Below are 14,028 nucleotides of genomic sequence, written 5' to 3'. Positions count from 1 at the left end.
TACACCCCTTCAATTTACTGCTGTCCATGTGCCTGTCCAAGACTCGCTCAAATGTCCCAAATGACTCTGACTCCAACACCTCCACTGGCAGTGCATTCCACGCTTTCATTTCTGACTGGTGCAGACGCTGGACTGAAGGGCCTTTCCTGTGTTGAAGACCTCTATGACTCTATGTACCCTGTCCAGTTCCACAGAGTGATCCTTACCCTGAATAAACAGTGACTCTGTACAGTTACACAGTGAGTGATCCTTACCCTGAATAAACAGTGACTCTGTACAGTTACACAGTGAGTGATCCTTACCCTGAATAAACAGTGACGCTGTCCAGTTACTCAGTGAGTGATCCTTACCCTGAATAAACAGTGACTCTGTACAGTTACACAGTGAGTGATCCTTACCCTGAATAAACAGTGACTCTGTACAGTTACACAGTGAGTGATCCTTACCCTGAATAAACAGTGACTCTGTTCCTCAGGTGAGGAAGGAGCTGCGCTCCGAAAGCTCGTGTTTGAATTAAACCTGTTGGACTTTAACCTGGTGTTGTAAGACTTCTTACTGTGCTCACCCCAGTCCAACGCCGGCATCTCCACATCATTTGTACAGTTACACAGTGAGTGATCCTCACCCTGCTGAATAAACAGTGACTCTGTACAGTTACACAGTGAGTGATCCTCACCCTGCTGAATAAACAGTGACTCTGTACAGTTACACAGTGAGTGATCCTCACCCTGAATAAACAGTGACTCTGTACAGTTACACAGTGAGTGATCTTCACCCTGAATAAACAGTGACTCTGTACAGTTACACAGTGAGTGATCCTTACCCTGAATAAACAGTGACTCTGTACAGTTACACAGTGAGTGATCCTTACCCTGAATAAACAGTGACTCTGTACAGTTACACAGTGAGTGATCCTCGCCCTGAATAAACAGTGACTCTGTACAGTTACACAGTGAGTGATCTTCACCCTGAATAAACAGTGACTCTGTACAGTTACACAGTGAGTGATCCTCACCCTGAATAAACAGTGACTCTGTACAGTTACACAGTGAGTGATCCTCACCCTGAATAAACAATAGTTAGTGGGAGTGATGAATTCACAAAGTTCAATTTTTAAACAGAGAAATTAGTTTCCTGAACTGTGTTTGCAGTTACTGTTTAGTTACTCTGGATATAGAAAAAAGTGTGAAACCAACAGCACATTTTCTGTTGCAGTTGCTGTGTCTGTGGTGAAGGCAAACACTCACATTCAACTCGATAATCCACAGGAGGGAAACAAACAACAGGTCAAAGGTTACAAAGAGACAGAAAGTCCTGCGGACATCGGAGATTGTTTTCCTCTCCTCGTTTGACTGGCATTGTGCTGGCATGCTGGGCTGGCTCGCAGAGTATGATGTATTGATTGAAGCAATGGTTGGAAGGCTCTGTTCCAGGTGCGCCATCCTGAGTTCTCCTGGCTATCAGGCATCAGGTCCCTTCGTCAAAGACGGCTCTGTAGAGCAAACAACAGCAGTGAGAACCCAAGAGACGCAGGCGAAAGGGGATCAATCAAACTGCTGGGGATAATCAATCACTGCCCAACTTCAAAATACTGCCACCAACCACTGATCACTGTGCCCCCAGAGATGGCCCTAATTGTACACCAAAATTCACTAATCAGCTCAAACAATTCCAGATTTCTTCCCCCGACTGGGTACTTTATAAATGCCAGTATTAGACAATCAGCAGAATGGTCTCAATTGATGAATTCACTGCTCAGGGTTTTACTGACACACGCAGTCCACCAGGTTCCAGCTTTTATCCTCAGTTTGTGACACAGGTCGGCGTTGGTGTATCAATGATCTGGACACGTGAGAATAAATGCGAGGGGCTAGTTTAGCACAGGGCTAAACAGCTGACTTTTAAAGCAGACCAAGACAGGCCAGCAGCGCGGGTACAATTCCCGTACCAGCCTCCCCGAACAGGTGCCGGAATGTGGCAACTAGGGGCTTTTCACAGTAACTTCTTGAAGCCTACTCGTGACAATAAGCGATTTTAATTTCATTTCATTTTCAAATAACCAGAGTAACAGCCCCGCTGTGTGTTGGTGCAGAGTAACAGCCCCGCTGTGTGTGGGTGCAGAGTAACAGCCCCGCTGTGTGTGGACGCAGAGTAACAGCCCCGCTGTGTGTGGGTGCAGAGTAACAGCCCCGCTGTGTGTGGGTGCAGAGTAACAGCCCCGCTGTGTGTGGACACAGAGTAACAGCCCCGCTATGTGTGGGTGCAGAGTAACAGTCCCGCTGTGTGTGGGTGCAGAGTAACAGCCCCGCTGTGTGTGGGTGCAGAGTAACAGCCCCGCTGTGTGTGGGTGCAGAGTAACAGCCCCGCTGTGTGTTGGTGCAGAGTAACAGCCCCGCTGTGTGTGGGTGCAGAGTAACAGCCCCGCTGTGTGTGAGTGCAGAGTAACAGCCCCGCTGTGTGTGGGTGCAGAGTAACAGCCCCGCTGTGTGTTGGTGCAGAGTAACAGCCCCGCTGTGTGTGGATGCAGAGTAACAGCCCCGCTGTGTGTGGACGCAGAGTAACAGCCCCGCTGTGTGTAGGTGCAGAGTAACAGCCCCGCTGTGTGTGGACGCAGAGTAACAGCCCCGCTGTGTGTGGGTGCAGAGTAACAGCCCCGCTGTGTGTGGGTGCAGAGTAACAGCCCCGCTGTGTGTGGGTGCAGAGTAACAGCCCTGCTGTGTGTGGGTGGGTGCAGAGTAACAGCCCCGCTGTGTGTGGGTGCAGAGTAACAGCCCTGCTGTGTGTGGGTGCAGAGTAACAGCCCCGCTGTGTGTGGACGCAGAGTAACAGCCCCGCTGTGTGTGGACGCAGAGTAACAGCCCCGCTGTGTGTGGGTGCAGAGTAACAGCCCCGCTGTGTGTGGGTGCAGAGTAACAGTCCCGCTGTGTGTGGGTGCAGAGTAACAGCCCCGCTGTGTGTGGGTGCAGAGTAACAGCCCCGCTGTGTGTGGACGCAGAGTAACAGCCCCGCTGTGTGTGGACGCAGAGTAACAGCCCCGCTGTGTGTGGGTGCAGAGTAACAGCCCCGCTGTGTGTGGGTGCAGAGTAACAGCCCCGCTGTGTGTGGGTGCAGAGTAACAGCCCCGCTGTGTGTGGGTGCAGAGTAACAGCCCCGCTGTGTGTGGACGCAGAGTAACAGCCCCGCTGTGTGTGGACGCAGAGTAACAGCCCCGCTGTGTGTGGGTGCAGAGTAACAGCCCCGCTGTGTGTGAGTGCAGAGTAACAGCCCCGCTGTGTGTGGGTGCAGAGTAACAGCCCCGCTGTGTGTGAGTGCAGAGTAACAGCCCCGCTGTGTGTGGGTGCAGAGTAACAGCCCTGCTGTGTGTGGGTGCAGAGTAACAGCCCCGCTGTGTGTGGGTGCAGAGTAACAGTCCCGCTGTGTGTGGACGCAGAGTAACAGCCCCGCTGTGTGTGGGTGCAGAGTAACAGCCCCGCTGTGTGTTGGTGCAGAGTAACAGCCCCGCTGTGTGTGGACGCAGAGTAACAGCCCCGCTGTGTGTGGGTGCAGAGTAACAGCCCCGCTGTGTGTGGGTGCAGAGTAACAGCCCCGCTGTGTGTGGACGCAGAGTAACAGCCCCGCTGTGTGTGGGTGCAGAGTAACAGTCCCGCTGTGTGTAGGTGCAGAGTAACAGCCCCGCTGTGTGTGGACGCAGAGTAACAGCCCCGCTGTGTGTGGGTGCAGAGTAACAGCCCCGCTGTGTGTGGGTGCAGAGTAACAGCCCCGCTGTGTGTTGGTGCAGAGTAACAGCCCCGCTGTGTGTTGATGCAGAGTAACAGCCCCGCTGTGTGTGGGTGCAGAGTAACAGCCCCGCTGTGTGTGGGTGCAGAGTAACAGCCCCGCTGTGTGTGGGTGCAGAGTAACAGCCCCGCTGTGTGTGGGTGCAGAGTAACAGCCCCGCTGTGTGTGGGTGCAGAGTAACAGCCCCGCTGTGTGTGGACGCAGAGTAACAGCCCCGCTGTGTGTGGGTGCAGAGTAACAGCCTCGCTGTGTGTGGACGCAGAGTAACAGCCTCGCTGTGTGTGGGTGCAGAGTAACAGCCCCGCTGTGTGTGGGTGCAGAGTAACAGCCCCGCTGTGTGTGGACGCAGAGTAACAGCCCCGCTGTGTGTGGGTGCAGAGTAACAGCCTCGCTGTGTGTGGACGCAGAGTAACAGCCCCGCTGTGTGTGGGTGCAGAGTATCAGCCCCGCTGTGTGTTGGTGCAGAGTAACAGCCTCGCTGTGTGTGGGTGCAGAGTAACAGCCTCGCTGTGTGTGGACGCAGAGTAACAGCCCCGCTGTGTGTGGGTGCAGAGTAACAGCCCCGCTGTGTGTTGGTGCAGAGTAACAGCCCCGCTGTGTGTGGGTGCAGAGTAACAGTCCCGCTGTGTGTGGGTGCAGAGTAACAGCCCCGCTGTGTGTGGGTGCAGAGTAACAGCCCCGCTGTGTGTGGGTGCAGAGTAACAGCCCCGCTGTGTGTGGACGCAGAGTAACAGCCCCGCTGTGTGTGGACGCAGAGTAACAGCCCCGCTGTGTGTTGATGCAGAGTAACAGCCCCGCTGTGTGTGGGTGCAGAGTAACAGCCCCGCTGTGTGTGGGTGCAGAGTAACAGCCCCGCTGTGTGTGGGTGCAGAGTAACAGCCCCGCTGTGTGTGGGTGCAGAGTAACAGCCCCGCTGTGTGTGGGTGCAGAGTAACAGCCCCGCTGTGTGTGGGTGCAGAGTAACAGCCCCGCTGTGTGTGGGTGCAGAGTAACAGCCCCGCTGTGTGTGGGTGCAGAGTAACAGCCCTGCTGTGTGTGGGTGCAGAGTAACAGCCCCGCTGTGTGTGAGTGCAGAGTAACAGCCCCGCTGTGTGTGGGTGCAGAGTAACAGCCCCGCTGTGTGTGGGTGCAGAGTAACAGCCCCGCTGTGTGTGGGTGCAGAGTAACAGCCCGCTGTGTGTGGACGCAGAGTAACAGCCCCGCTGTGTGTGGGTGCAGAGTAACAGCCCCGCTGTGTGTTGATGCAGAGTAACAGCCCCGCTGTGTGTGGGTGCAGAGTAACAGCCCCGCTGTGTGTGGGTGCAGAGTAACAGCCCCGCTGTGTGTGGGTGCAGAGTAACAGCCCCGCTGTGTGTTGATGCAGAGTAACAGCCCCGCTGTGTGTGGGTGCAGAGTAACAGCCCCGCTGTGTGTGGACGCAGAGTAACAGCCCCGCTGTGTGTGGGTGCAGAGTAACAGCCCCGCTGTGTGTGGGTGCAGAGTAACAGCCCCGCTGTGTGTGGACACAGAGTAACAGCTCCGCTGTGTGTGGGTGCAGAGTAACAGCCCCGCTGTGTGTGGGTGCAGAGTAACAGCCCTGCTGTGTGTGGACGCAGAGTAACAGCCCCGCTGTGTGTGGGTGCAGAGTAACAGCCCTGCTGTGTGTGGGTGCAGAGTAACAGCCCTGCTGTGTGTGGACGCAGAGTAACAGCCCCGCTGTGTGTGGGTGCAGAGTAACAGCCCCGCTGTGTGTGGGTGCAGAGTAACAGCCCCGCTGTGTGTGGGTGCAGAGTAACAGCCCGCTGTGTGTGGACGCAGAGTAACAGCCCCGCTGTGTGTAGGTGCAGAGTAACAGCCCCGCTGTGTGTGGGTGCAGAGTAACAGCCCGCTGTGTGTGGACGCAGAGTAACAGCCCCGCTGTGTGTAGGTGCAGAGTAACAGCCCCGCTGTGTGTGGGTGCAGAGTAACAGCCCCGCTGTGTGTGGGTGCAGAGTAACAGCCCCGCTGTGTGTGGGTGCAGAGTAACAGCCCCGCTGTGTGTGGGTGCAGAGTAACAGCCCCGCTGTGTGTGGGTGCAGAGTAACAGCCCCGCTGTGTGTGGGTGCAGAGTAACAGCCCCGCTGTGTGTGGGTGCAGAGTAACAGCCCCGCTGTGTGTGGGTGCAGAGTAACAGCCCCGCTGTGTGTGGGTGCAGAGTAACAGCCCCGCTGTGTGTGGGTGCAGAGTAACAGCCCCGCTGTGTGTGGGTGCAGAGTAACAGCCCCGCTGTGTGTGGGTGCAGAGTAACAGCCCCACTGTGTGTGGACGATCTGTTCTCGGACTCTGGTACAGTTTCAGCTCTGTTCCTACAGGGTCAGCCTGGTCTCTTTCGATTGGCAGGCTTTCATTTCAAACTCTGGAACACTGTCATCTTGCCAGGCCTGCTGCAGAGTTCACATCACTGAATCCAGCCCCTTGCCCATAGAACATTACAGCGCAGTACAGGCCCTTCGGCCCTCGATGTTGCGCCGACCTCTGAAACCCCTCTAAAGCCCATTAACACTATTCCCCAGCCCAGGAATAACATTTCCCCTCCTGAGGAATCAGGAATCTGATATATTACGGCCGCAGGGGGCTGCTATCAGCCTAGAAAGCACAAGCAATTCAGTTGCTGAACTACCAGATTTGATCTGGAACCATTTCTAAAATGGCAAGTATAAATAACAGGAGTTTCTGATTCAGACCCCGGTTCAAGAATATTTTCCCCTCGATCGACATTCAGTCACTCACAACAGTCCCAATGGGGATATGTTCTTCTGTGATGGGGGTGTGTGTGTGAGTGAGTGGGTGTGTGTGTGAGTGGGTGTGTGTGTGAGCGGGTGCGTGTGTGAGCGGGTGTGTGTGTGTGAGCGGGTGTGTGTGTGTGAGCGGGTGTGTGTGTGTGAGGGGGTGTGTGTGAGAGAGTGGGTGTGTGTGAGGGGGTGTGTGTGAGAGAGTGGGTGCGTGTGAGAGAGTGGGTGTGTGTGTGAGGGGGTGTGTGTGAGGGGGTGTGTGTGAGGGGGTGTGTGTGAGGGGGTGTGTGTGAGGGGGTGTGTGTGAGGGGGTGTGTGTGAGGGGGTGTGTGTGAGGGGGTGTGTGTGAGGGGGTGTGTGTGAGGGGGTGTGTGTGAGGGGGTGTGTGTGAGGGGGTGTGTGTGAGGGGGTGTGTGTGAGGGGGTGTGTGTGAGGGGGTGTGTGTGAGGGGGTGTGTGTGAGGGGGGTGTGGGAGGGGGGGTGTGGGAGGGGGGGTGTGGGAGGGGGGGGTGTGGGAGGGGGGGTGTGGGAGGGGGTGTGGGGGAGGGGGTGTGTGGGAGGGGGTGTGTGGGAGGGGGTGTGTGGGAGGGGGGTGTGTGTGAGGGGGTGTGTGTGAGGGGGTGTGTGTGAGGGGGTGTGTGGGAGGGGGTGTGTGGGAGGGGGTGTGTGGGAGGGGGTGTGTGGGAGGGGGTGTGTGGGAGGGGGTGTGTGTGTAAGGGAGTGTGTGTGTGTGTGTGAGGGAGTGTGTGTGTGTGAGGGAGTGTGTGTGTGAGGGAGTGTGTGTGTGTGTGTGTGAGGGAGTGTGTGTGTGAGGGAGTGTGTGTGAGGGAGTGTGTGTGTGTGTGTGAGGGAGTGTGTGTGTGTGTGTGAGGGAGTGTGTGTGTGTGTGAGGGAGTGTGTGTGTGTGTGAGGGAGTGTGTGTGTGTGTGTGAGGGAGTGTGTGTGTCGGTGAGGGTGTATGCGTGAGGGTGTGCGTGAGGGTGTATGTGTGTGAGGGTGCGTGTGTGAGGGTGCGTGTGTGAGGGTGCGTGTGTGAGGTGCGTAGGAGGGTGTGTGTGTGAGGGTGTGTGTGTGAGGGTGCGTGTGAGGGTGCGTGTGAGGGTGCGTGTGAGGGTGCGTGTGAGGGTGCGTGTGAGGGTGCGTGTGAGGGTGCGTGTGAGGGTGCGTGTGAGGGTGCGTGTGAGGGTGCGTGTGAGGGTGCGTGTGAGGGTGCGTGTGAGGGTGCGTGTGAGGGTGCGTGTGAGGGTGCGTGTGAGGGTGCGTGTGAGGGTGCGTGTGAGGGTGCGTGTGAGGGTGCGTGTGAGGGTGCGTGTGAGGGTGCGTGTGAGGGTGCGTGTGAGGGTGCGTGTGAGGGTGCGTGTGAGGGTGCGTGTGAGGGTGCGTGTGAGGGTGCGTGTGAGGGTGCGTGTGAGGGTGCGTGTGAGGGTGCGTGAGGGTGCGTGAGTGTGTGTGAGGATGCGTGTGTGTGTTCGTGAGGGTGTGTGAGAGGGGGTGCATGTGTGAGGGTGTGTGTGCGCATGTGAGGGTGTGTGCGCGTGAGGGAGTGTGTGCATGTGTGAGGGTGTGTGTGTGAGGGTGTCTGTGCGTGAGGGTGTCTGTGCGTGAGGGTGCGTGTGTGTGCATGTCTGAAGGTGTGTATGTGCATGTGAGGGTGTGTGTGCGTGTGAGGGTGTGCGCGCGTGAGGGAGTGTGTGCATGCGCGAGGGTCTGTGTGAGGGTGTGCGTGTGAGGGCGTCTGTGCGCGAGGGTGTGTGTGAGGGGGTGCGTGTGTGTGCATGTGTGAGGGTGTGCGTGTGAGGGTGTGTGTTCGTGAGGGAGTGTGTGCATGCGCGAGGGTGTGTGTGTGTGAGGGTGTGAGGGCGCCTGTGCATGAGGCGGTGTGTGTGTCTGAGGGGATGTGTGTGTGTGTGTGTGTGTGTGTTTCAGGAAGTATGTGTGTGAGGGTGTGTGTGTATGAGAGGGGTGTGTGTGTGTGAAGGTGTGTGTGAAGGTGTGTGTGAAGGTGTGTGTGAAGGTGTGCGCGTGTGTGAGAGGGCATGTGAAGCGTGTGTGTGAGGGTGTGTGTGTGAGGGTGCGTGTGTGAGGGTGCGTGTGTGAGGGTCTGTGTGTGAGGGTCTGTGTGTGAGGGTGTGTGTGTGAGGGTGTGTGTGTGAGGATATGTGCTTGTGTGAGGGTGTGTGTGTGTGTTAGGGTGTGTGTGTGTTAGGGTGTGTGTGTGTTAGGGTGTGTGTGTGTTAGGGTGTGTGTGTGTTAGGGTGTGTGTGTGTTAGGGTGTGTGTGTGTGAGGGTGCGTGTGTGAGGGTCTGTGTGTGAGGGTGTGTGTGCGTGAGGGTGTGTGTGTGAGGTGTTTGTGTGTGAGGATATGTGCTTGTGTGAGGGTGTGTGTGTGTGTGTGTGTGTGAGGGTGTGTGTGTGAGGGTGTGTGTGTGAGGGTGTGTGTGTGAGGGTGTGTGTGTGAGGGTGTGTGTGTGAGGGTGTGTGTGTGAGGGTGTGTGTGTGAGGGTGTGTGTGTGAGGGTGTGTGTGTGAGGGTGTGTGTGTGAGGGTGTGTGTGTGAGGGTGTGTGTGTGAGGGTGTGTGTGTGAGGGGTGTGTGTGAGGGTGTGTGTGTGAGGGTGTGTGTGTGAGGGTGTGTGTGTGAGGGTGTGTGTGTGAGGGTGTGTGTGTGAGGGTGTGTGTGTGAGGGTGTGTGTGTATGTATGTTCTCTATGTTCTATCCCTCCTCAAATAAGTAACGCCAAACTGTACCCAGTACTACAGCAGCAGTCTCACCAATGCCTTGTACAACTGCAGCAACACTTCCCTACTTTTATACTCTATTCCTTTAGCTATAAAGGGAAAAATTCCATTTGCCTTCCTTATTACCTGCTGTAGCTGCACGCGAGTTTACTGTGAACAATGCACAAGGACACCCAGATCCCTCTGCACCTATCCTCTAAAATTTCTCCCTATTTAAATAAGAAATTGCCGTTCCATTTTTCCGACCAAAATAGATAACTTCAAAATTATCTGCCAAATTTAGGCCCATGCACCTAACCTATCCATATGTCCAGTCAGAAGTCTTCCAACACCAGGTTAAAGTCCAACAGGTTTGTTTCAAACACGAGCTTTCGGAGCGCAGCTCCTTCTTCAGGTGAACACCCTAATTCACCCGAGGAAGGAGCTGCGCTCCGAAAGCTCGTGTTTGAAACAATCCTGTTGGACTTTAACCTGGTGTTGGAAGACTTCTTACTCTGCTCACCCCAGTCCAACACCGGCATCTCCACATCATATCCATATGTAAATTTCTTATTTCCTCATTGCAACTTACTGTTCCACCTACTTAAGTGTCATCTGCAGATTTGGCTACGATACCTTCTATCCGTATGTTGTTAATATACATTGTAAATAGCTGGGGTCCAGGGAACAAACCCTTTGCACCCCACTAGTTACACCTTGCCAACCAGATTAATACCTATTTGTCCCGATTCTCTGCCTTCTGTCCGTTAGCCAGTCTTCTATCCAAGCTAATAAATTACACCCAATTCCATGAGATCTCACCTTGTGTATTAACCTTTTGTGTGGTACCTTCTCAAATGCCTTCCGGAAGCCCAGATATACTACATCTACAGGATGCCCATTATCCACTTGGCTTGTTTCATCTTCAAAGAACTCTAACAAATTAGTCAAACATGATTTTCCCTTCATAAAACCATGCTGACTCTGATAGATTGTGTTTTGACTTTCAAAATGTCGTGATATTATATCCTTAATAATGGATTCTAACAATTTCCCAATGACCGATGTTAAAGTAACTGGTCTGCAGTTTCCTACACCCCATCTCCCTCCCTCTTCCAATAAGGGAGTTACATTGGCATTATGCCAATCCACTAGAACCTTCCTCCAAATCCAGGGATATTTGGAATCTTATAACCAATGGATCCATTATCTCCGCTGCCACTTCCTTTAACACCCGAGGATGTAGACATCAGGCCCTGGGAACTTGTCTGCCGCCAATCTTAATAGTTTTGTACTTTTCCCTATTGATGATGATTGTTCCAAGTCCTTTCCTTTCTATTACCTCGGTATTACCTGTTACTATAGGGATGGGATTAGTGTCTTTATTGTGAAAACTGAGAACACTGCCCCAGTGTTCCAAAGGACCCACAGTCACTTTTTCTTTAATTTAGTGTACCCAATTAATTTTTTACAATTTAGGGGCAATTTAGCGTGGCCAATCCACCTAACCTGCACGTCTTTTTCGGTTGTGGGGGGTGAGACCCACACAGACACGGGGAGAATGTGCAAACTCCACATAGACAGTGACCCAGAGCCGGGATCGAACAAGGGTGCTCAGCGCCGTGAGGCCGCAGTGCTAACCACTGTGCCACAGTGCTGCTCAAACCTTTTAGGCGGGAATCCAGCTGTTGGGAATGGACGGAGCTAGAGTTGAGCGGTGAGTATTTAAACCAGCTGCTTCGCGGATTCGAGCCTTTTCGGCGGGAATCCAGCTGTTGGTGTGGGCGGAGCTGCGGGAATCCAGCTGTTGGTGTGGGCAGAGCTGCGGGAATCCAGCTGTTGGTGTGGGCAGAGCTGCGGGAATCCAGCTGTTGGTGTGGGCAGAGCTGCGGGAATCCAGCTGTTGGAGTGGGCGGAGCTGCTTCGTTGCTTAAACAGCCGCCACAGGGTCTTTGGGGATAAATTTGAAGAGTGACATCACAGCAAAGCAGTGACCTGATTGGTTGGTAAGGAACGTGCTCCAATTAGCAGCAGCTGGGAGAAATTTAACTCTTCGTGTGTTGGTAAGTATTGTGATTGGTAAGTAAAATCTTTATTCCTTTCACTTATTCATTATTTGATATTATATTTGTCGTCAGTTCAGGTAAAGTGTAAAAATGGCAGGAGTTCCCAGACCCGTGTTATGCTCCTCGTGCGCAATGTGGGAGTTCAGGGACGCAGCCGATGCCCCTGACTCCTTCATGTACGGGAAGTGTGTCCAGCTATAGCTCCTGTTAGACCGCATGACGGCTCTGGAGCTGCGGATGGACTCACTTTGGAGCTTCCGCAGTGCTGAGGAGGTCGTGGATAGCACGTTCAGTGAGTTGGTCACACCGCAGATTAGGATTGGTGAGGGAGACAGGGAATGGGTGACCAAATGGCAGAGAAAGAGCAGGAAGGCAGTGCAGGTGTCCCCTGCGGTCATCTCCCTCCAAAACAGGTATACCGTTTTGGATACTGTTGGGGGAGATGACTCACCAGGGGAAGGCAGTAGTAGCCAGGCTCAAGAATAGTCAGAATGAATACGTGGCTTGAGAGATGGTGCAGGAGGGAGGGGTTCATATTTTTGGGACAGTGGAACCAGTTCTGGGGGTGGTGGGACCATTACAAACCGGATGGACTACACCTGGGCAGGACTGGAACCAATGTCCTAGGGGGTGCTTTTGCTAACACTGTTGGGGAGGTTTTAAACTAATGTGGCGGGGGATGGGAACCAGATTAGGAAGTTAGAGGTCAGTAAAGAAGCAGCAACTAAAGCTAGTAAGGTACCAGATAATAAACTCATTGTGATTAAGGGGAAGAGTAGACAGGGAAGAGATGATGAACGCAAAGGGACAGGTAGTCTGAGATGCATTTGTTTTAATGCGAGAAGTGTAGGAAGTAAGGCAGATGAATTTAGGGCTTGGATCAGTACCTGGGACTATGATGTTATTGGTATTATTGAGACTTGGTTGAGGGAAGGGCAAGATTGGCAACTATATATCCCAGGATATAGATGCTTCAGGAGGGATAGAGAGGGAGGTAAAAGGGGTGGAGGAGTTGCATTACTAGTCAGAGATGATATCACAGCTGTGATTAAGGAGGGCACTATGGAGGATTCGAGCACTGAGGCAATATGGGTAGAGCTAAGAAATAGGAAGGGTGCAGTAACATTGTTGGGACCGTGAAGTAGACGTACAAATATGCATACAGATTATAGAAAAATGTAAGAGCAAAACGGTGGTCGTGATGGGAGATTTTAACTTCCCCAACATTGAATGGGACTCATGTAGTGTTGGAGCAGAATTTGTAAGGAGCATCCAGGAGAGTTTTTTAGAGCAGTATGTAAATAGTCCAACTCGGGAAGGGGCCATACTGGACTTGGTATTGGGGAATGATCCTGGCCAGGTGGTTGATGTTTCAGTCGGTGATTACTTTGGGAATAGCGATCACAATTCCGTAAGTTTTAGAATACTCATGGACAAAGACGAGAGTGGTCCGAAAGGAAGAGTGCTAAATTGGGGAAAGGCAGAGTATAACAAAATTCGGCAGGAGCCAGGGAATGTGGATTGGGAGCAGCTGTTTAAGGGTAAATCCACATTTGAAATGTGGGAGTCTTTTAATGAAAGGTTGATTAGAATGCAGGACAGACATGTCCCTGTGAAAATGAGGGATAGAAATGGCAAGATTAGGGGGCCATGGATGACAGGTGTAATTATGAGACTAGCTAAGATGAAAAAGGAAGCATACATAAGATCTAGGCGACTTAAAACTGATGAAGCTTTGGAGGAATATCGGGAAAGAAGGATAAATCTCAAACGCGCAATAAAGAGGGCTAAAAGGGGTCATGAAATATCTTTGGCTAACAGGGTTAAGGAAAATCCCAAAGCCTTTTATTCGTACTTAAGGAGCAAGAGGGTAACTAGAGAAAGGATTGGCCCGCTCAAAGACAAAAGAGGGAATTTGTGCGTGGAGTCAGAGGAAATGGGTGAGATTTTTGAGTACTTTGCATCTGTATTCACCAAGGAGAGGGACATGACGGATGTTGAGGTTAGAGATGGATGTTTAAATACTCTAGTTCAAGTTGGCATAAAGAAGGGGGAAGTTCTGGGTATTCTAAAAGGCATTAAGCTGGACAAGTCCCCAGGTCCGGATGGGATCTATCCCACGTTACTGAGGGAAGCGAGGGAGGAAATAGCTGGGGCCTTAACACATATCTTTGCAGTATCCTTGCACATGGGTGAGGTCCCGGAGGACTGGAGAATTGCTAATGTTGTCCTTTTGTTTAAGAAGGGTAGCAGGGATAATCCAGAGAATTATAGACCTGTGAGCTTGACGTCAGTGGTAGGCAAACTGTTGGAGAAGATACTGAGGGATAGGATCTATTCACATTTGGAAGAAAATAGACTTATCAGTGATAGGCAGCATGGTTTTGTGCAGGGAAGGTCATGTCTTACAAACCTAATAGAATTCTTTGAGGAAGTGACAAAGTTAATTGATGAGGGAAGGGCTGTAGATGCCATATACATGGACTTCAGTAAAGCATTTGATAAAGTTTCCCATGGCAGGTTGATGGAAAAAGTGAAGTCGTATGGAGTTCAGGGTGTACTAGCTAGATTGATAAAGAACTGGCTGGGCAACAGGAGACAGAGTGTAGTGGTGGAAGGGAGTGTCTCAAAATGGAGAAGGGTGACTAATAGTGTTCCACAGGGATCCGTGCTCGGACCACTGTTGTTTGTGATATACATAAATGATCTGGAGGAAGGT

General features: G+C 52.8%; 1 protein-coding gene across 2 annotated transcripts in view; it reads right to left on the bottom strand.

Moving 5' to 3' along the window:
• The window catches only part of stard3 (StAR-related lipid transfer (START) domain containing 3), a 55,841-nt gene extending 45,722 nt beyond the window's left edge, over nucleotides 1-10,119 (bottom strand). The window contains exons 1-2 of one of the 2 annotated variants that reach the window (XM_038779238.1): nucleotides 10,066-10,119; nucleotides 1,248-1,492 (exon numbers count right to left, since the gene is read on the bottom strand). In XM_038779238.1, the coding sequence (XP_038635166.1) occupies nucleotides 1,248-1,442 (195 nt within the window). In that variant the 5' untranslated portion in view covers nucleotides 1,443-1,492; nucleotides 10,066-10,119. The remainder of the gene's footprint in view (nucleotides 1-1,247; nucleotides 1,493-10,065) is intronic. The other variant, XM_038779240.1, reaches the window with a different exon arrangement.
• Between the last annotated feature and the right edge of the window lie 3,909 nt (nucleotides 10,120-14,028).

This window comes from Scyliorhinus canicula, chromosome 19, assembly GCF_902713615.1.
Source record: "Scyliorhinus canicula chromosome 19, sScyCan1.1, whole genome shotgun sequence".
NCBI lineage: Eukaryota > Metazoa > Chordata > Chondrichthyes > Carcharhiniformes > Scyliorhinidae > Scyliorhinus > Scyliorhinus canicula.
Note: the sequence above shows the minus strand (reverse complement) of the source record. Positions and strands in the feature narration are given on the sequence as shown.